Below are 23,130 nucleotides of genomic sequence, written 5' to 3'. Positions count from 1 at the left end.
ACACTGAGAAAACCTTGAACAACAGAGAAAACTAACACTGCAATAGTTCGCGCTATAGCTCTACCAACGCTGGCTAAAAACACTTTTTTTTAATGAGTTTTAAGCACAGGGAAAAAAATGAACATTTGAAAAAATCCATCCATCCATCCATCCATCCATCCATTGTCTCCCGCTTATCCAAGGTCGGGTCGCGGGGGCAGCAGCTTGAGCAGAGATGCCCAGACTTCCCTCTCTCCGGCCACTTCTTCTAGCTCTTCTGGGAGAATCCCAAGGTGTTCCCAGGCCAGTCGAGAGACATAGTCCCTCCAGCATGTCCTGGGTCTTCCCCAGGGCCTCCTCCCGGTTAGACGTGCCCGGAACACCTCACCAGGGAGGCGTCCAGGAGGCATCCTGATCAGATGCCCGAGCCACCTCATCTGACTCCTCTCGATGCGGAGGAGCAGCGGCTCTACTATGAGCCCCTCCCGGATGACTGAGCTTCTCACCCTATCTTTAAGGGAAAGCCCAGACACCCTGCGGAGGAAACTCATTTCAGCCGCTTGTATTCGCGATCTCGTTCTTTCGGTCACTACCCATAGCTCATGACCATAGGTGAGGGTAGGAACATAGATCGACTGGTAAATTGAGAGCTTCGCCTTGCGGCTCAGCTCCTTTTTTACCACGACAGACCAATGCAGCGCCCGCATTACTGCGGATGCCGCACCGATCCGCCTGTCGATCTCACGCTCCATTCTTCCCTCACTCGTGAACAAGACCCCGAGATACTTGAACTCCTCCACTTGTGGCAGGATCTCACTACCAACCCTGAGAGGGCACTCCACCCTTTTCCGGCTGAGGACCATGGTCTCGGATTTGGAGGTGCTGATTCTCATCCCAGCCGCTTCACACTCGGCAGCGAACCGATCCAGAAAGAGCTGAAGATCACGACCTGATGAAGCAAACAGGACAACATCATCTGCAAAAAGCAGTGACCCAATCCTGAGCCCACCAAACCGGACCCCCTCAATGCCCTGGCTGCGCCTAGAAATTCTGTCCATAAAAGTTATGAACAGAATCGGTGACAAAGGGCAGCCCTGGCGGAGTCCAACTCTCACTGGAAACGGGTTCGACTTACTGCCAGCAATGCGGACCAAGCTCTGGCACCGATCGTACAGGGACCGAACAGCCCTTATCAGGGGGGGCGGTACCCCATACTCTCGGAGTACCCCCCACAGGATTCCCCGAGGGACACGGTCGAATGCCTTTTCCAAGTCCACAAAACACATGTAGACTGGTTGGGCAAACACCCATGCACCCTCCAGGACCCTGCTAAGGGTATAGAGCTGGTCCACTGTTCTGCGACCAGGACAAAAACCACACTGTTCCTCCTGAATTCGAGGTTCGACTATCCGACGGACCCTCCTCTCCAGGACCCCTGAATAGACTTTTCCAGGGAGGCTGAGGAGTGTGATCCCTCTGTAGTTGGAACACACCCTCCGATCCCCCTTCTTAAAGAGGGGGACCACCACCCCGGTCTGCCAATCCAGAGGCACTGTCCCTGATTTCCATGCGATGTTGCAGAGGCGTGTCAACCAAGACAGCCCTACAACATCCAGAGCCTTGAGGAACTCCGGGCATATCTCATCCACCCCCGGGGCCCTGCCACCAAGGAGTTTTTTGACCACCTCGGTGACCTCAGTCCCAGAGATGGGGGAGCCCACCTCTGAGTCCCCAGGCTCTGCTTCCTCATTGGAAGGCATGTTAATGGGATTGAGGAGGTCTTCAAAGTACTCCCCCCACCGACCCACAACGTCCTGAGTCGAGGTCAGCAGCGCACCATCCCCACCATATATAGTGTTGACACTGCACTGCTTCCCCTTCTTGAGACGCCGGATGGTGGACCAGAATCTCCTCGAAGCTGTCCGAAAGTCGTTCTCCATGGCCTCCCCAAACTCCTCCCACGCCCGAGTTTTTGCCTCAGCAACCACCAAAGCCGCATTCCGCTTGGCCTGCCGGTACCTATCAGCTGCCTCCAGGGTCCCACAGGACAAAAGGGTCCTGTAGGACTCCTTCTTCAGCTTGGCGGCATCCTTCACCACCAGTGTCCACCAACAGGTTCGGGGATTGCCGCCACGACAGGCACCGACCACCTTACGGCCACAGCTCCGGTCAGCTGCCTCAACAATAGAGGCACGGAACATGGCCCATTCGGACTCAATGTCCCCCACCTCCCTCGGGACATGGTCGAAGTTCTGCCGGAGGTGGGAGTTGAAGCTACTTCTGACAGGGGGCTCTGCCAGACGTTCCCAGCAGACCCTCACAACACGTTTGGGCCTACCACGCCTGACCGGCATCCTCCCCCACCATCGAAGCCAACTCACCACCAGGTGGTGATCAGTTGACAGCTCCGCCCCTCTCTTCACTCGAGTGTCCAAGACATCACGACCACAAAGTCGATCATCGAACTGAGGCCTAGGGTGTCCTGGTGCCAAGTGCACATATGAACACCCCTATGCTTAAACATGGTGTTCGTTATGGACAATCCGTGACGAGCACAGAAGTCCAATAACAAAACACCGCTCGGGTTCAGATCGGGGGGGCCATTCCTCCCAATCACGCCCTTCCAGGTCTCACTGTCATTGCCCACGTGAGCATTGAAGTCTCCCAGCAGAACGAGGGAGTCCCCAGAAGGTATGCCCTCTAGCACCCCCTCCAGGGACTCCAAAAAGGGTGGGTACTCCGAACTGCTGTTCGGTGCATATGCACAAACAACAGTTAGGACCTGTCCCCCCACCCGAAGGCGAAGGGAGGCTACCCTCTCGTCCACCAGGGTAAACCCCAATGTACAGGCTCCAAGTCGGGGGGCAATAAGTATACCCACACCCGCTCGGCGCCTCTCACCGGGGGCAACGCCAGAGTGGTAGAGAGTCCAGCCCCTCTCAAGGAGATTGGTTCCAGAGTCCAAGCTGTGCGTCGAGGTGAGTCTGACTATATCTAGCCGGAACCTCTCAACTTCGTGCACTAGCTCAGGCTCCTTCCCCTTCAGAGAGGTGACATTCCACGTCCCAAGAGCCAGCTTCTGTAGCCGAGGATCGGACCGCCAAGGTCCCTGCCTTCGGCCACCACCCAACTCACACTGCACCCGACCTCCTTGGCCCCTCCCATAGGTGGTGAGCCCATGGGAAGGAGGACCCACGTTGCCTCTTCGGGCTGTGCCCGGCCGAGCCCCATGGGTGCAGGCCTGGCCACCAGGCGCTCGCCATCGAGCCCCACCTCCAGGCCTGGCTCCAGAGTGGGGCCCCGGTGACCCGCGTCCGGGCAAGGGAAAACGCCGTCCAAAATTGTTTTTCATCATAGGAGGTTTGTTTAACCGCTCTTTGTCTCATCCCTCACCTAGGACCAGTTTGCCTTGGGTGGCCCTACCAGGGGCATAAAGCCCCGGACAACAGAGCTGCTAGGATCATTGGGACACGCAAACCCCTCCACCACGATAAGGTGGCGGTTGAAGGAGGGGCATTTGAAAAAATCCGTAATTTAATAAACCACCAAGAAAAGTAACATTGTAACAATGCACGCTACGAACCGATCGCTGTAAACAGAAGTGAAAACAAAATCAAGCCCAGTGCATTCTTTAACTGCTTTCTCTACCTTATGAGTCCAGCCCTCTCTCTCTCTCTCTCTCTCTCTCTCTCTCTCTCTCTCTCTCTCTCTCTCTCTCTCTCTCGTGCTGCCTGTGTGTGTGTGTGTGTCGCGCGCTCTCTCGCTTGCTTGCTGCACAGGAAATGCACAGGGAGAGACTGAACATGTACATGTGGCTTGTTCGTATACCGAGTATGTGGTCGTGAACCGAGGCAAAAGTTTGGCAAACTTTTTGGTCGTAAACCAATTTGTACGTGTACCGAGACGTTCGTGAACTGAGGTTCCACTGTATCTGGTTTGTACAATGCTATATACTGTATATGCTGCCGTTCTATATTATATTCTGTAAGTGCCTTGAGCATGGGAAAGGCGCTATATAAATAAAAGGTATTATTATTATTATTATTGCCCCTGAAATGAAAGGTGTCAAAGTGGCTTCACAGAATGATGCCATAAGGCAGGGCTATTCAATTACAAATTCAGCTGGGCCAGATTTTCAAACCAAGAAATGTAGCCGGGCCAGACATTTCCAGCGGCTGGTAAGCAGCAGGTAATAACAAATTTTAAACCAACGCAAATTAATGTATTGAAAAAGAAGTAATGTTTATTCATTATTTCCATTTTAAATTTGGTCACATTTGACACAGGCACATGAAAAAGGGCATAAAAAACATACAAAAACTGTACCTGAACAGAATCTGAGGTAGTAGCAAGAATTGTTCCCCATTTGAAATAAAAAGATAAACATTTTGGTCAAATGTGGCCTAGGCACATGTCAAAGTGCAATAAAAACAAAAAAGTGATCAGTATTAGCAATAACATTTGTTTACCTTTTGAAACAAAATAAATATTTTGGTTATATATCACCCAGGCACATTACAAAGTGCATTAACAGAATAAAAAAGAACTATCAATGCTATCAAAGCTACTGTATCAGTGCACAAACCATACAAAGTAGTAACAGTAACAAAAACACGTGAACTCTCTAATACACACTGAGGGAACACAAGTTCATTTTAATACACCGTACATGTGATTAGAGGTGAATTTCTTGTAACCGAAAAGATGGCAGTACGCATACATTGCATTTGGATCAAGTTTGAGGTATTGTGAAGATATATAGAGGCTGAGAGTTCTAGTGCTACATGTTTTGTTTATTTGGTGAAAAAACATAACATTTTGAAATTGACAAATCATCAAGTATAAGAATAACAATTCTTTATATAGCACTTTATTCACTACTCAAAGCGCTTTGCAATCTCCACACAGGGAGGATGCAAACCCATGATCTCCTTATTGTGAAGCAGTGGTAGTACTATTACACCACCTGCGTATGTGTGCTGTACTGCATAATATTACACTTGATAGTTTAAAATTACAAACGCACAATTTCCAAAACAGAAGAATATTAACAGCAGGTTAATGAAGAGCTGTGGATTCTACAAAAAAGTTGTTCTGTAGTTCTGTAAAGCAATCAGTGCTTAATTTGAGTTTTAAAGAAAAATTCCAAAATTTTTACACGTTTTCATAAAATGCAGACTTTCTAATTTGTTATTTTCTTTGAGTGTCAATGGCTGATCACTGTCCTCGTAACAGCTATTACGAGAATCGAAGCACTTGAGTGAAGGGCCAACCAATGTGGAGACAGTGCTTGTCAGTAATGAGGCACTCATTAGAGTAACAATTAGATTAATTTGTGAAAGCCATTGTTCACGCTCACTTGATGAAACTGGAAAGCAACTAAGACTCAGCACACAATTAATTATGTAGTCGATGCCATGATCAGCTATTACAGTCGAGGTGCCAATACAAAGAACTGCCATGTACCATCACAAAAAAAAAAAAAAAAATTCACTGTATCACAGACTAATACCACCACTTCCATATACACAACAATGTGCAGGTTGTACTACTGTAGGAATTTCTTAAGGCTTGCAAAATGTGTTTTTCTCTGTGTTTCTGGTGGGATCATGAGCTGGGCCACTCAGAGGTTGCTACTGGGCCGCCATTTGAATAGGCTAGCCATAGGGGAACTATTTTTGGTCCCCAAAAGAACCATCCATATGAAAGTTCCAGAAATAATTATTTGTTTAGGTAAGTATCAGGTTCTAACTTAAGAACAGATGATAACAGATTTGTGAAATACCAATGGCTTCATGGTTTAGAAGGACTCATACCGTATACAATAAGGCTAAATTCAGGTTTTCTTATATACTGTATAGTAAAGATTTCTGTTTTGTCCACATATTAAGAACATTTTCAAACTGCAATAAAAACAATTTCACAGTCAAGGGACCCTTCCAAGAATGAAATTGGTCTTTGGGAAGCAATGTTTCAGTGAGGATTCAAACAGCCCATTAAAGTGCTATTACAGAACCAATATTTTTTAGATTGTAGTTGCAGCCTTTAGCATTCAGTGTTGTTTGTCAGGGTGCCTGCGCTGCTCATTGTTAACTGTCACTATTAGGGTACAATTAAGGGAAAGCTCAAGCTAATAGGAAAATGACAAATAAGAGTTAAGCATTTAAATCTATAGCAAAAATACAAATATTTCTAATATTTTTACTATGCTAGGCTGTCATTGCAACTGATTTTATTTTCTTAATTCCCAATAAACTCAACCAGAATTAGTGTAAAATCATTCAGAAAAAGACTTTCAGAAATGTCAACAGCAACAACATTTAGTGTTATACTAGAAAAGTAGCTTTTTTATAAAAAAATAGGAGAAACTCCAAAATTCCAAAAAGTAAATTAGCTTACGGTTCTGTGGAGATCTCTGCTTCACAATAGTGTAGAAACAAGCATGCTGACAACAGCAACTTCCACATGATGCCTGGGAATTCTGCTGCTAGACTGTTTGACTTGTGCCTTGATCAGATTTTAACATTCTCTCAACCCCCAGATCTGTCTGTACCATCCCTGTGATGTAACTGCCTCTATATTTACAAATCCCTGAACTTTATCTAACCTTTCTGTCACTCCTTACCAAAGCAGCTGTCAGGATTCACATATATGTATATATATATTGTCTTGAATACTTACACTGAACATTAGTTGATACAGTATATATAACAGGGTGTGCCTATGGACCTTAGAAAAAACAGAGGCTTTTTTTATTCAGATAGTGTACCATTTGCAGGCTTCCATTTCCAATTGCCCAGCTTAAACAGAACATTTCACTTTTCTCTGTGTTGCTCTGTGTTATGTTACATTCTGCTCCACTTTTACCAGTTGAGTGTTGCCTGTCCTCTCTACTCGCTTTGACTCCCCAGGTCAAGTGGAGGGCTCAATTTTAAAGCCCAACCTGAAAGTACTTCCGGTGCACAGTTTATTGCCTCCAGGAAGCACATCCAGGTCAGACGGAACCACAATGGCCCTTGTGCTCTCTGTATTCGACCACTCCTCCTACTGCCCCCCCAACCCAGAATACGACAGGGCATCCTCATGGGACCATAACTCCCATGCTGCCCTGAGGGTGCCCATACTTATTGCTCTTCAGATAGAATGCTGCTACCCAGAGTTAGGAGGGATGCTTTGCCCATAGCAGTCACTCAATGTCTTGTCCTTCCAGACACCCAAGCCAGTCCAGTGCATCCTTTTTTGGCTGCAAGGAGGCCAGCCACAGTGTAACTGCTGCTGCAGTGTCTTTCTGTAACCACATCCTGACCCAGAAGGGGAGTATTACAAATCCCTCACTGAGCTTCCCTAATCAGGGCCCACTTGCCAGGCAAGGGAGCAAAGTCCATCCTGGCTGGGACACTGATCTGCCCCTCATAATATATATGTATATACACAAGGGTTGGCAAAAAGTAGGTTTACAGTTGTCAGTACGCAAAACACAGAGTTTATTCCAGTATTATTATTTATTTATTTATTAATTGGTATTAAATGGTATTATTCATTTGCATTATTTGTCTTTTTCATATTATTATGAATGTGTGCTTAAATGTGTAGCAATCATAACCTGCCTGTCTCTTCCATATGAACAACTGTAAATCTACTTTTGCACATCCCTGTATATATATATATATATATATATATATATATATATATATATATATATATATATATATACTGTATATATATATATACTGTATATATATATATATATATATATATATATATATATATATATATATATATATATACTGTATAGATATTTTATAGAGTACCTGTCAACTAATACGAATAGTACATGACACCACGTGTTTTGCCCTAATTGGGGCTCATCACCTTTGGTTCCTCTTGCGGGGATCGAACCTTAGACATCACTGTCTGAAAAACCTCAGACGTTGCGCCAAGGTGGCTGGTTCACTTACTTGACAGTGTTTAGGAACGGAGTATTATATCCATAGGTCTGAATCTCAATCTGATTTATTGGCTTGGTCACCTGCCAGGTAATGCTTGTGGTGGGTCAGCCAATCGGCAAACATCCGCCACACATTCTCAGTTACAAGAAGAAGATCATAGGCATGTTATAGAGTACCTGTTTATAACATGCCTATGATCTGCTTCTCACAACTGTGAGGGCATGGCGAGCGAGTCACAGATACGTGTCTGGGGCAAGCCTTCCAGGCTTATCTGAGGTAAGCAATACCACTTAAGGACACAAGGGATCGCTGTCACTGACAATATTGTTTCCTTTACCTCCCACAGCCCTGAGACACCGCCTATGGAGGGAAACTGACTCCACCCCATCCAGTTCCTCTGCTCCTTCCCAGCATGGTACTTGTAATTCTAGATAGATATGACTACTGAGGGAAGTTCCCACCCAAGTACTGACTGATCAAGAGAGAATTACACCACCCTAAGTTTGTTTTGCTTTGCTGCATTTTACTTTCTTATACCTTATTGCATCATCGAACACTTATTTTTTTTTCTGAACATTATATATATTAGGAGGGGTGGTGCCCCAACATTTCATCCTGTGGACTATATATATTTCATCCTGTGGTTGACTATATATATATATATATATATATATATATATATATATATATATATATATATATATATATATATATATATATATTAGTTTTATATAGACCAGTTTAGACATACTGTATATACATATCAGTTCAGATGCATTTTGTCATAAATGTTGTGTATGTTAACATAGTTACATCCTATTATTATATATAGATCAATTTAGAAATACGCAATCAGTTTAACTACAGTAGAGCAGTCTGGATTTAAAAGAATGAACATTGTGTTACATCTCAGTTTTATTTTAAACAAATCCAAATCATATTATGTGATATCATCCATCCATCCATCCATTTTCCAACCCGCTGAATCCGAACACAGGGTCACGGGGGTCTGCTGGAGCTAATCCCAGCCAACACAGGGCACAAGGCAGGAACCAATCCCGGGCAGGGTGCCAACCCACCGCAGGACACACACAAACACACCCACACACCAAGCATACACTAGGGCCAAGTTAGAATCGCCAATCCACCTAACCAGCATGTCTTTGGACTGTGGGAGGAAACCCACACAGACATGGGGAGAACATGCAAACTCCACGCAGGGAGGACCCGGGAAGCGAACCCAGGTCCCCAGGTCTCCCAACTGCGAGGCAGCAGCGCTACCCACTGTGCCGCCCTATGTGATATCATCTACTGTTAAATTCTACTCTGTACTTTTTTATTTTTATACTGTATTGAGGATTTGTTCTGTTTTGTGTATTGTTTTGTATTGCCCCCTTCTTTTTGACACCCACTGCACGCCCAACCTATCTGGAAAGGGGTCTCTTTTTGAACTGCCTTTCCCAAGGTTTATTCCATTTTTTTCCCTACAAGGGTTTTTTTGGGAGTTTTTCCTTGTCTTCTTAGAGAGTCAAGGCTGGGGGGCTGTCAAGAGGCAGAGCCTGTTAAAGCCCATTGAGGCACTTCTTGTGTGATTTTGGACTGTACAAAAAATAAATTGTATTGTATTTTTCATTGCTGGAACATTTTTGACACTGTTCTACATATTTTACATACCTGTTGTGTGTGTTTTATTTTGAAAGTCACTTTTGGACTAGGTTGCTCATTTATTAAGCACTTTCTTTTTCTTTCATTATTTTAGAAACTGCAAAGATCCCTGTCTTGCTGACCTGCTGCATTCCACTACGGTTTGTTCTACCTAACTCTCTCTCTGTCCTCTTTTCGAAAGCTGACTTTTAATTTTCTCACTAAAAGATAGGAAATTATATTTCAGGAGACATTACATGAGATGTGATTACACTGTACTTTAGCTTTAGCTTACACATTCACATTTAAAACTGATCTTTCTAACGTTTAGTATACTATTGCTCATTTGTATGCTAACAGAAAATCAAATCAATTTTTGATGGAAATGTCTTTCACTGCAAACTTTCTTATTAAGTGTTTTAGAAAAGTAAAGTATAAAATTAGAATATGCAAGAAATTAATAACATGTACATATTGTACTACAAATGGAAAAATTATATTTTAAAAGGACAAAGGAGAATGTTCAAAGTGTTGGGCATTGAAGGGCAGTTTTAAAATAAATGATAACCATCAGCGGTGTTTGTTCTTTCAGATTGCCAATTTAGAGTGTGTTTACTGGCAGTAGAGTTTTATTATTAACTGCACAACAAACACAATTTCCTTGGACTTTCAGCTAGAGGTAGGCTTTAAATTTAGCAAAGTATCAAAATGTTGTACCCGTTCATAGGTTTGTCACTTGTTTACCCATTAATGGGTAATGCCTATTGAGAGCATAAGACAAGGCAGAAAATAACCCCACACAGGGCACCAGGCCACTGTGAGACACATGGAGTGTCTTTGCAGTCTTGCTAACTTGCAAATGGTTGGAAGTTTGGAGTATATTGGAATAATCAAAGAATCCTTCAAAAGTTAACAGAGAGTAGCAGGACAGGAAATAGAAGGGCAGCAGCACTCTAACCACTGCATCACCATGCCACTTGTGATTTTCTAAAATTTGAAACAGAAAATAATATAACATTAACAGATTTGGACAACAGGGTACAATAGGAAATTAACAAAACTTCATATTAACAGTAGAAAATGGTTAGTCCTCCTGAACACTCACTACCTTCCTAGCTAGACTCCATGCTAAGCCTCCACATTCAGAATGGATAGGTGACAGTCAGCAGGTTTCATCTTCACTTCCCTTTTCAGGCTGTACAGAATGTATTCTAAAATGCACCCATCCATCCATCCATTTTCCAACCCGCTGAATCCAAACACAGGGTCAAATGCACCCTTGTTCACTAAATACCATTTGTTTACATGGTGGTTGTTGGCAGTGGAACTGGGGCCAGCATATTATGGGCTGTCCAAACCAAGCATTTACAGAATGACATGTGTGTGTGTGTGTGTGTGTGCGCGCGCGCGTGTGTGTATTTGCTTAGCCACCTACTTAAATCTGAATCAATTCATATATCAGTGACAGCAAAGCAAAGTCCACGGCACCTCACAGATAGGGTTTTATTTCTCTAGGGTATGGCACGTTTCTGATGCTGACCAATGAAGGTCTTGGGATACGTTTTCTTCTTTTACTGAGGCCTTATACCCTTTTTTGTCATTTTGTGTCTTGTTTCACATTTTTTCATCTCTTCCTCCCTCCCTTTTTGAGCAGAATTCTAGAGAAAAAAGTGTTTTCAACAGTTAAATGGTTAATAGAGTAAAAAATATATATATATTCTTAAAAAGTACAAGACAGGCACTGTTTCCAGGTCTTTGGTTTTGTCGCCTAATTGGACTATTTTTAATCGTCATCGATAAAAAATTGACTTTTCACAGGTTGTTTCTGGGCTACTTTTTTTACAAAACAAATATCGTATTTTGGGTTATTTTCCACCCTCCACCACATTTTTATCATGTCTTTCATCCATCGGGTATCCCTTCCCCTTCTATTCACACTTGTATATATTCTTTACCATTATAAAATTTCAGAGGAAGAACACCCCACAATGTGTGATGGTATACCTGTATACTCTATATACCTATTCTATCACTTGAACTATCCCTGATGAGAGCCTCTCCCCACCCACTGAGCTTTGATTATATGCAACTAACCATTTAGTCCTGCAGACACTGGGCTATTTTTTTGAGCAAATTCGCTATTTTTAAACTGTCCTTGGGCTATAATTTTTTTAGGGACCTGGCAACCCTGAGTACAGGTTTCAAGTCTTATCATAGCACAGAAATAGCTTTGATCAAAGAGGTAAATGACCCAAGGCTTAATGTTGATCTTAACAGCATTATTAGACTTTGTTTTCTTAGACCTGAGTGCTGAATTTAATATTATTGACAGATCACACCATTATCATTAACCACCATAAACAGTGGGTTGCCTTTTCTTGTAGTGCTTTAAAGCTGGATTCAGTCATACATAAAAGGGACAGAGTTCTTAAAAATACCAATAGTATTAGGCATATGGTGGAAATCAATACTAGACATGGCACCAGTCCAACATCGATCAAATTCAATCATGCATGCACAGTAATGCTCCGCTAACTTAGAGTCTAAAGTCAATTTGTTTAGTAGACACCTTTATCTAAGGTGACTTACAAAGCATGTTATAATACATCCAAGAATGATTAGAAGGTGCAAGTATTAAAAGCAACAGAGAACAAGATGAAAAAATGAGCAAGAGGGAGTACTACTACTATTACTACTATAAACACAACCACATGATTACACCTGCAACTAGACTAAGACAAATAATCCATCCATCCATCCATTTTCCAACCCGTTGAATCCGAACACAGGGTCACGGGGGTCTGCTGGAGCCAATCCCAGCCAACACAGGGCACAAGGCAGGAAACAATCCTGGGCAGGGTGCCAACCCACCGCAGAGACAAATAATCAGCATCCTTAAATGCTTTGGGCCTCATGTATAAATGGTGTGTACACACAAAAATGTTGCGCCCATTTCTACTCACACTTTGATATGTATAATAACTAAACTTGGTGTAAAGCCATGGGAGTTTCATCCCATGTGTATGCAAGTGTCTGCTGGGTTTTGCAATTTGGCGGCACCCAGTGTCAAAGCAGTGCTACTGTTTCTGTATGGTCTCCCTTTTTTCAGATTTGCATCAATAACGCAGGATTTATCAAATAAACTGAAATTAATTGCACATCATTTACAAATTTAATTCATTTGATTGTTATCATTCTGTAACAATATAACAGTGCCAGGGCCAAACTATTCCACTACCATAGCTGCTTTAGCATTGTTAGAAGATACAGCAAATGGAGAAATTAGAAGAAAGCACATATTTATAGATGATGGGGACTGGCTTCTAAGTCGATTTCATTTTCCAAGAGCTATCCTTTTGGAGCTGTGTTGTGAACTGGTGTCAGCTTTACAAAGGCAGACTTTGAAGAATTGTGCTCTACCTGCTCCTTTGCAAGTTCTGTTCACTCTCAGGTTTTTGGCCACAGGAACTTTTCAACATAAACTTGTTGAGTGATCAGGTATTTCACAAACATCACTGAGTTGCTCTATGCCAGCTATATGGGATGGTATTATGCGCTTATCATCCAGATAGATAAGATTTTCTTGCACTGTGATTGAACTAGCAAACATGAAAGTGCAATTCGCAGCAACATCTGGCTTTCCAAATATAATCAGAGTGGTGGTCTACACGCACATTGCTATTGTAATGGAGCTGGACAAGTTACATCAACCAGGGATGAATCACCAAAACAATGAGCTGGTATTACATCATCTATAGCAGGAGAGCCTATAAAAACGGCAACTCTGCACAGTCGCAGGTGGTTTTTCCAACTAGTGTGGCAAAAGGCAAACAGTCCTTTTAAGGATAGCATGTCACCTCAAAGAGCCATATAAAGAGCAGAGAATCTGTCCGTTGTGACACTCGGTGCCGATACTACACTATAAAGGCGCCTTCAGAGAATTAATTTGCTTATGTAAACAGAAAGCATTTCTATTAATGTGCTGCTCTATAGTGCACAGAAAGTGTGTCGCATTGTCCAAGCATGTAGCATGCTGCGTAATGTGACATATAATCGTGGCTTGCCTGTACCTGAAGAGATGCGGTATGATGAATCTGACCTTGACCCACCAAATGATCAGCCAAATCAAACAGCATTACAACTTCACTTGAATGTAATTAGCAGAATGTTAAAACAGGTAATCAAATGCAGTATTTGTTTTTGTTTTGTTTGTTTTTTAAATGAATATTAAATTCATTTAATTTGTGGTCTATATCACATAGTATATTCCTCATATTCCTTAGTTCATTGGCTACATCTCTTACAGCATCCACTATTGCATTTTGTTACTCCAGAACTGCATCCGCCAGCACACAGCCAGATGGTCACCCAGCAGTTTCCGAGGCAAAGGTGTGTGTACAGCCAGCATCTGAAGATGTGCTGGGCACAGCAGCACCATCACCATCTGGAGTCACGTTATCGGCATGGGGTCAGCTTTTGTAATATTGTCTAAAACTGAATAAACAGATGGTGCACTATTACTTGCCTTTTCACGACGACTTTGATATCTGACCATTTCTTTTTTTTATTTCGAGCCCCGTGCAACTTTCTGAACATTCAGGTGTCTATGCCACACTGTATCACTCCATAACTTCCTTTTCTTGCTTATACCACTGCTTAAGCCAACAAATAGAAAGTTTTCCTTGCCTCCACTTCGCATTCACTGATATTCTTCTTTTTTCACATGCTTTTACCATTGTCTTTTAACAAAGCACTGAATGGAATGGGTTATTTATATTGATTTGCATATTCAAATAATCAAAATTCCAGGAGGAATCTTGTTGGGGCTGTAGGCATGTGTACATATGTTAAATTTCATAATCATTGGGATATACAGTATAAAGGGGAAGTGCGTGTAACTTGGTGTACATACAGTTTTATGCATCTGGATTTTTTGTGCATACACACATTTCCTGTTTTGTCTGTACATCATGTTTAGTGCGAATTCTGTATGCATTGTTATACATGAGGCCCTTTATCAGTACAACAGCTATCATGTAAATGAGACACTAAGCAGTTCCAAAATATTTAATGAAAAGGTGTGTTTTCAAGAGATGCCTAAACACGAGTAAAGTAATTGCAGTTCAAGTAGACAAAGGGAGATCATTCCGCAGCTTTGGAACAAGAACAGAGAAGCATTGTCCAGTTCTGGCACATATTGCAAAAGTGACAGTTAGCAGACAGGCACAGGCAGCATAGTGACTTCTTGAAGGAACAAATGGAGAGACCAAGGGCTGGAGATATTGAGGAGCAAAACCTTTCAGAGAACAATAAGTCAATAGTCAGAGTATAATATAAACAGTCCATGCAGACATGGGGAGAATGTGCAAATGTCATCTTCATTCTTAAAACATTTTAATCCACTTCAGGCTTGCAGGTTATTTTGGGGGTGGGCAGAGATCCTGGCTGAACTTTAGGGAAAGGCAGAAAAGCAATCTTGAACAGGGTGCCAGTCTGTCACACAGCACACACATACACAGGACCAATACGGAATTGTCAGTTGCTTTACCTGATTCCTTGACTCATGTAGACACAGTGCGAACATGAAACTCAGAGAAAATGAAACTCCATGCAGACAAAAATGAGACACAGGATTAAAACTAAGGATACTGTATGTATGAGGCAGCAGACCTAACCACTGCATTATCATGCTGCACTACCATGCATCACAAAATTAACAAAGTCCAGAATTTACATAGTGTAAAAAACAGCTATGCTACTCATCTAGGACAGATTGAAATCTAAGTAATCAAAGTCAACCTCAGCGTTAATATTTGCAGTGCACATCTCTCTGGTATATCACATTTGGTAAGGGATTTGTTAGAGCAGTGCTAATGTTTGTGATGCACCATCTGTTTTAATTTTCTACCGTATTGACCTTATACACTTTATATGCACTGAGAGCCCTGGAGATGTGTGCGCTGCATGACTGCCTTTACACTACTGATTTGTTTTTTTTGATATTGCTTGTAAGTAGGGTGTGTCTTGCAAGACTCTCGTTCTATGTTCCCATGAGACGCACCGTGGCAGGTCTCTTTCGTCTCGCGGGTCTTTAAATTATCTTCCAAGAAAGATCACGTATCGTAGACTATCAGGACAGGGGACAGGATTTCTTTTTATAATAGATAGAAAGCTATTTTTGTAGACAATTTTGGCTCATACCAGCCCAGGAATTATGCCATTAAAAATTGAAAATCTACCTTGGGAACAAGTCTAAATTGTTTCCTGCAGAAAAATGTCAATGTGAAAGTTTAAATTATTTTTTTTTCCAAGTGGCAACGTGGTCATCATAAAGTAAAAAAAATCTGTTTATTGAGAAAATAGCTGCTATAAACATAGACCTCGTCACAATGTGCATGCATTTTATTTAAAAAAGATTGTGATTTTTTTTCCATTTTCCTTTTTTAATTTAACATATTTCTTTACTTAATTGCATAACATTTTGTAACAATATGCACCACATCTCCACTTCATAAAGTTACACAAAAGACTTTAGGGGAATGCTGGTTTTACAATGTCTTTTGTTTCGTGCTGTAATCATTATGCCTACCAGATAATCCAGATAATAAATTGTCATAGCTCTACTCCTGTTGGTTTTCACTCACTTGCACAAATGTTCTTTACGTAAGGCTAATGGAAGTGAAGCAGAAGGCACTGGGCAAAGAGGAGCTGGTGACGGTGGCCATATTCCACAAGGCTGTCTTGATCTCTAATCAAATACACATTTTTCTTGCTTTCTTAATAAATTTCTGAAGTATTTACTCTGTAGGGTGCCAGTAATAAATGCAGAGGTTACTTTATATAATCACATCATCACACTGCACTCTTCAGTTTTGTTTTTTTTTTTTTACATATTACATCTAAACAATACAGTAGTATTTTCATACATTAGTGAACCGTAAAAATAGTTTTCATTTGGTATGGTAAAGCACACAGGATGTGATATCCTTGTATAGTCTGTTTTCTTTCAAACACTGTAGAGTAGCACTAGGGTGTTATACCGTGTTAGCCATTATAAATGTAAACATGGCTTTACAGAATGTGTTCTAAACTGCACCCTTGTTCACTAAATGCCATTTGTTTATATGGTGGTTGTTGGCACTGGGAGTGGGGCCAGCATATTATGGGCTTGTCCCAACCAAGGATTTAGAGAATGGTGTGTGTGTGTTTATGATTACATCTTTGCCTGAAGAAGGGGCCTGAGTTGCTTCTAAAGCTTGCATATTGTGATCTTTTTAGTTAGCCAATAAAAGGTGTCATTTTGCTTGACTTCTCACTACAAACACTGTAGACTAGGCAGGCTTAAACAAAAATGTATTTTTAAGACACAGAAAGCCATTCACAAGCTTAAAGAACAAGATACATATTTATAAATAATTTATTCAAAAAATATTAAAAAATGAAAGAAAGACAAACAGCAATTCAATAGCAAAAATCTAATAACAAGTAGCAATATTTAATAAACCAGGAAAGGCCAAAGCAAACAAAACTCACAAGAAAGCTCCCTACTTGATGGACTCATGACAGAACCATCTGCTCAACTTCAATATAAAGGCTGAGGGTGGTCCTATAGTAGCAGTGTCATGGTAGATGCTCCCTTGGGATTAGACCCACAAAACACAAGGAATAAATCCAATTTAAACATAGTATATGTAAATACTATCTAATAAAAAGACAGAGCAATATTAATACAGATTACATAAAGGCACATGAAAAATAATAACTCAAAATCAACAAAAATAACAATAAAATGGAAAATAAACATAAGCTACATAGGGACCAAACCCTGGTTGTAACAAAACAAAAAAATACCAGACTCTATTGAGCAGTTAATGATGTCAAGTACACTGTTGATAATGCAGTCGAAGAATTCTTTGAAAAAGCCTGGAGGAACTAGAAGAACATTTCTTGGAGTTTATTTCAGCTGTCAACAGGAAAGATGAATGAGGATGCATTAGACGACCAACACCAGTTTTACTGTCATAACCTTTGGCTGTCCCTGACTTGCTCTTCATTTTGCATACAGTATTTCAACCGACTTACCAGGTACATACTGAATTTTTAAGTTCATTCATCTCTTTTCTAGGCAGACTTATCCATAGTAGGGGCATGGGGCAGCTGAAGCCTAGCATACATTATATGCAAGGCAGAAATAATCTCTGGACAGGATGCCGGTGTATCTTGAAGACAAAATTGTTATATGCATATTTAATATATACTGTATATGAATATGCAGTGCTCTGGGAGTTCCACATTTTCACATTTCAATTCAGTTTATTTCTGTTGAGTGCTCTTCACTGAGTGTAGACTCAGGGTGCTGTAACAAGTCCACAGGTAGAATAGTCAGTCAGTCATTGTCCAACCCGCCATATCCTAACACAGGGTCATGGGGGTCTGCTGGAGCCAATCCCAGCCAACACAGGGTGCAAGGCAGGAACAAACCCACTGCAGAAGTAGAATAGAATTATTTAAAAAATTGCATAGTGTATATATTACTTTTTTTTTTCTTTTGGCTGCTCCCATTAGGGGTCACCACAGCGGATCATCATTTCCATTTCTTCCTGTCCTCTGCATTTTGCTCTGTTACACCCCCCATCTGCATATCTCCTCTCACCACATCTATAAACCTCCTCTTAGGCTTTCCTCTTACCTGGCAGCTCTACCGTAGCATCTTTTTCCCAATATACCCAGCATCTCCCCTCTGCACATGTCCAAACCAATGCAATCTTGCCTCTCTGATTTTGTAACCAAACTGTCCAACCTAAGCTGACCCTCTAATGTACTCATTCCTAATCCTGTCCATTCTTGTCACACCCAATGCAACTCTTAGCATCTTTAACTCGGCCACCTTCAGCTTGGTCTACTATTTTTTTGGTCAGTGCCTCCTTCTCCTACCCATTTATAATAGCTGGTCTTATTACCGTCCTATAGACCTTCCCTTTCACTCTTGCTGATACCTGTCTGTCACAAATCACTCATGACACTCTTCTCCACCCATTCCACTCTGCCTGCACTCTCTTTTTCACCTCTATTTCACACTCCTTATTACTCTGTACTGTTGATCCCAGGTATTTAAACTCCTCCACCTTTGCCAACTCAGCTCCCTGCATCCTCACCATTCCACTGACCTTCCTCTCATTCACACACATGCATTCTGTCTTGTTCCTACTGCTCTTCAATCCTCTCCGCTCTAGAGCATATCTCCACCAGATCACAATGACATCAGCAAACATCACAGTCCACGGGGACACCTGTCTAATCTCATCTCTCAACCTGTCCATCACCATTTCAAATAAGAAAGGGCTCAGAGCTGATCCCTGATGCAATCCTACCTCCACTATGAATGCATCCATCACTCCTACAGCAGACCTCACCACTGTCACACTTCCTTCATACATATCCTGTACAACTCTTGCGTACTTCTCTGCCACTCCCAACTTCTTCATACAATACCACAACTCCTCTCGAGGCACCCTGTCATATGCTTTTTCCAGGTCCACAAAGATGCAAAACATTCTGTACTTCTCCATCAACACCCTTAGAGCAAACATTGCTCCACCTCCAAAACACTCTTGACATACTGTTCCTTCATGGGAAGTTTGTCACCACAAGCTTCGGTACCTTATACTGTCATAAGGAAATAGTTGTATAGTGGGACTTTTCAAGAATTTCTATACACAAAATTGTTAAAAGAAGGATTCTGAGCCAGCTTGCTTATCTCTTGACAGTACAAGTGGGGGACTAATAGAAGCCGCCATCTCTCATCCTGGTGATCAGCTACACCTGTGGTTCCCAAACTTGTATGGAGACCCCCCTGTGGCTGCAGGTTTTTGTTCCAACCAAATTCACAATAAATGATAATAATTGGTCTCATTTAGTTGGCTGGTCTTTTTTCTCATCTCTTATTCTGCATTCAGAAAAGTACAACAGTATGATTGTTACTCTATAAGACATTTAGAAATATTTCTGTTTTCTGCTATAACTTTAAATGCTTAACCCTTTTTTTCAATAATTTTATTATTTTTCCCTCATTCTGTGTAGTCTGCTCCCTTCATTATATCCTAATTAAAAAACAAGAAAATCAGGATAAAAATAAATAAAAAGTAAAACAAAAAAATACTTTATCCACATACAACTGCTTAATTTTATTAAAATGTATTAAGTCACTTACTTTTGTAATTTCTTAAAAGACCTCAAAACACAATAACTGGGAAGTAACAGTTCACTTAATTAGGCTAGGAGTCCAATTAAAAATAGAGTTTGGTTGCAACAAAAACCTGCAGTCTCTGGGGGTCTCCAAGACCGAGTTGTGAAACCACTGAGCTATGCAATATTTTAAATTGTTTTATTTGTTAACAATACATATTGTTCTTATGGCATAGAGTACATACAGTACTATGTTTTTTTACAGCCACCACAGCATTCCATATTTGCTCTAATGAATTATCGTTACACTTTCTTTAAAAGTTGAAGGCAACTATTTATATTGGAGTAACAGCTACCACAGGGGTTGGTTGGTCACAGCAGGCTCTGCGTGTGCCTACTCAGAGGATGCTGCCAGGTTCTGGGCAGAGAAGCTCTGTCACATCGAGTGTCATGCAGCACACCAAGCCAGGGACACTGAATGTCTTTTGTCTGACATGTACCAGATATAGTGGGGTCCACTTGCTTTACAGGTGTGGGTTGTAGTTGCTTTTTTTCCCCTCAACTAGTAATATTACGCAAGTTAAGCCCTGATTTCATGATAAGACAGTGAGGTGAGAACTACCAGTGTCATGCAGTGAGTACACCCTCAAAAATAAGGACGTAGAATGCCATTGGTTAGCAGTGACTCTTGTTGTGAATACTAATAAGCCCACTGTTTTTATTTAGAGTATATATTATTGCAGTGAAATATGGTGGTTGGCAACAATGGTTATGTTACTGTTGGAATTAAAAAAAAGTCTCCATACTGCGTCCATTTATCACTACCTAATAACAGAAAGGGTTAGAAAGAGAATCAGACACAGTGAAAAGACAGTACTCACTCTGTTGACCCAGATGCACTCCATAGATTTACCAAGTCTGGGGCAGTTAGAGATGGTTTGCCTGAGCTCGTCACACTTGAAACAATTCAGTGGCAGAAGTTAGTATTTTATCTTCTTGGTGGAGGCATCCATGGATTTAAACAGGTTAGGCCAAAGTGATCATTGTTTCCTTCTTTCCTATGGCTGTTCTGCTTACCTTGACTAGTTCTTCTATGTTTTTCTTAGGATTTCCATTAAATTAACCTGGCATTAGACTGACTCTGGCAAGACATTTACAATGTAAGATAACTTGCAGTAATTAGCTCCATGTCATGATCGCTTGAGTCTTCAGATGGGTCGAGCTATTTCACCCATTTTTCAAGTGAAAGTTTGGGGTCTGAGTCAAATTTCAACCTGCAACAATTTTTTGCTCCCATCCCTGGGTTTACATCTTTCTTTTTTTAATATTTCCTTGACAACTGAAGACCATTCATCTAAATCATAGTGGGTTTTTAGAGCCTCGCCTGTTAGGAATGGTGCAGTAATGTGTGCACCTCTCATGCTGGGACTTGCAATGATGACTTGCTGATCTTTAAAACACTAAGAGACAGAATTCTGTGTCTTTCTTAGTTCATAGTGGTGTTAGTACCTGTGTCAGTTCCAATCCCTGATGAAGGCATAGTGGTTCCTTAGCAGAGTGGTCTGCTTTTTCCGACTTAGTGAATATTGTTTGCTGGTTCACATCCTGCACTTATAGTTGACACACTTAGTCATCCAATTGTTAGATGGGCTCAACATGTCACTAGAGGTTTGAATGATCCATTATTCTCAGGTTAATCTTACCGACTATGCTACTGTAAATACCATGGAGAAAGTAATGTGGAAAATAGTTGGCAGGCCCAGCTTGGAAAACCTCATTTCATTGGCGCAGGTAAAACTTAAGAAAATAATGAACTGCTAGCAGGCATTGCAGCAGCATGGCTTTTGACAGTACAGATGTCCATCAAATGAAAAGTTTCTTTCTTTTGCCATCTGTCTTTATAATAAATGATGCGAAAATGTGGGGCTTAAGGGTCTCTCCACTCTAGACTCTTAAAAATAAAGGTGCCAGAGTGGTACTAAAGAGCAGTGCGATGGGTTCCAAAAGGACCCATCCACATGAAGGTTCCAGAAAGAACCTCTTTTTTATTCAGATCCATAACATGAATCATATGGTAAATAGCCATGAATAGATGGTAACAGATCTGTGAAATAACAATGGCTTATGATTTTATAAGGACTCTTCCTACATACAATAACACAAGCTAAGTTCAGGTTTTCTTAATAAGTTACTGTCCTAGTAGGTAGCCTAATATATATTAAAAGAGTTCAGTTTTCTTGTTTTACATATTAGGAGGTTTTCAAAGCACAAAGATAGCAATGTCATATGCAGAGAACCCTTCACACAGTGGAATGGTTCTTTTTCAAAAAACAGTTCTATGAGGAACCACGCAACACTATAACCATAAAATGCCATTAAAGGACCAGCATTTTTAAAAGTGTAGGCGCAGAAGCAGAAAGCATGTTATTGACTGCCTCTTTTTGCCACCGTTAAGATGAGCCTCTCTTCTATTTGTGAGGACTAAAACACACCTGTTCCTTATTCCTTGTCCCTCCATCATATGCACTATACTTTCAGATCAGCATTCATTGGTTGTCAGCTCTCATGCATGTAGATTCCGCCCATAGGACTAAAGAAAAAATCAAATTTGTTTGATTTTATCGGCATCAGACGCAGACTAGTTGGACTGAATCGCTGGGTGTGTCACGTTAGGCAACTGCATCTGACTCACTAAGCTTATTTAATGAAGGCTACAATTGAAAATCACTGGACAAGTCACATAATGTGACATTGCCTTTGAAGTCTACCAGGTCTTTATTTTACATTCTTAATTGAGATAAGCAACCTTTTTACATGAAATAGCCATTGATTAGGACTAAACTCTAGTCCTGGACATCCACAGTGGGTGCAGATTTTAATTCCAATTAGTTTTGTAATTAGAAGCCAGGCCTCTCAGATGCTGAAAGGTGGTATTTAATTATTCAGCTTTTTAGTGCTTTAATTCTTCCAAGACAAATCTTTATCACGTCATAGATTTTTTTGTTTTCTGAGAACATTAGCCACATGCTTTGTGGTCTGGAATACATTTGTACCTCTTGGTCCTTCCCTTCTCTCTCATTTATTTCAAAGCATTTTATTAACACAGAGAGTTTATGATGCATGTACACGGGTTTAAATGGTAATATTTTAGCTGGAGAGCAGGTGGTTCCTTCATCGTTAAGTAATGACTAGCTAAGAAAACAGACAACAATTAATATCTTAATGCAGCTGTTTAAAACTAAAACAGGCAAAGGGTTCGGAATCATAACAAATGAGTTAACTAAAGACAAAAAGTTTCAGTAGTAAATAAACGAGTTATGATTAAAAATTTTGTGAAAGCAAAAACCTGCAGCCACTGTGGAGTCGAGTACCC

General features: G+C 41.2%; 1 protein-coding gene across 1 annotated transcript in view; it reads right to left on the bottom strand.

The window, feature by feature from the left end:
* LOC114669502 (alpha-2-macroglobulin-like protein 1) overlaps positions 1–6,545 on the bottom strand; it is a 100,276-nt gene extending 93,731 nt beyond the window's left edge. The window contains exon 1 of the mRNA XM_051922566.1: positions 6,379–6,545. Within this exon, the coding sequence (XP_051778526.1) occupies positions 6,379–6,446 (68 nt within the window). The 5' untranslated portion in view covers positions 6,447–6,545. The remainder of the gene's footprint in view (positions 1–6,378) is intronic.
* Positions 6,546–23,130: the final 16,585 nt, after the last annotated feature.

The sequence above is a fragment of the Erpetoichthys calabaricus genome, chromosome 2, assembly GCF_900747795.2.
Source record: "Erpetoichthys calabaricus chromosome 2, fErpCal1.3, whole genome shotgun sequence".
Lineage (NCBI taxonomy): Eukaryota > Metazoa > Chordata > Cladistia > Polypteriformes > Polypteridae > Erpetoichthys > Erpetoichthys calabaricus.
The sequence above is the reverse complement of the archived record's forward strand: the minus strand, read 5'-3'. Positions and strand labels throughout refer to the sequence as shown.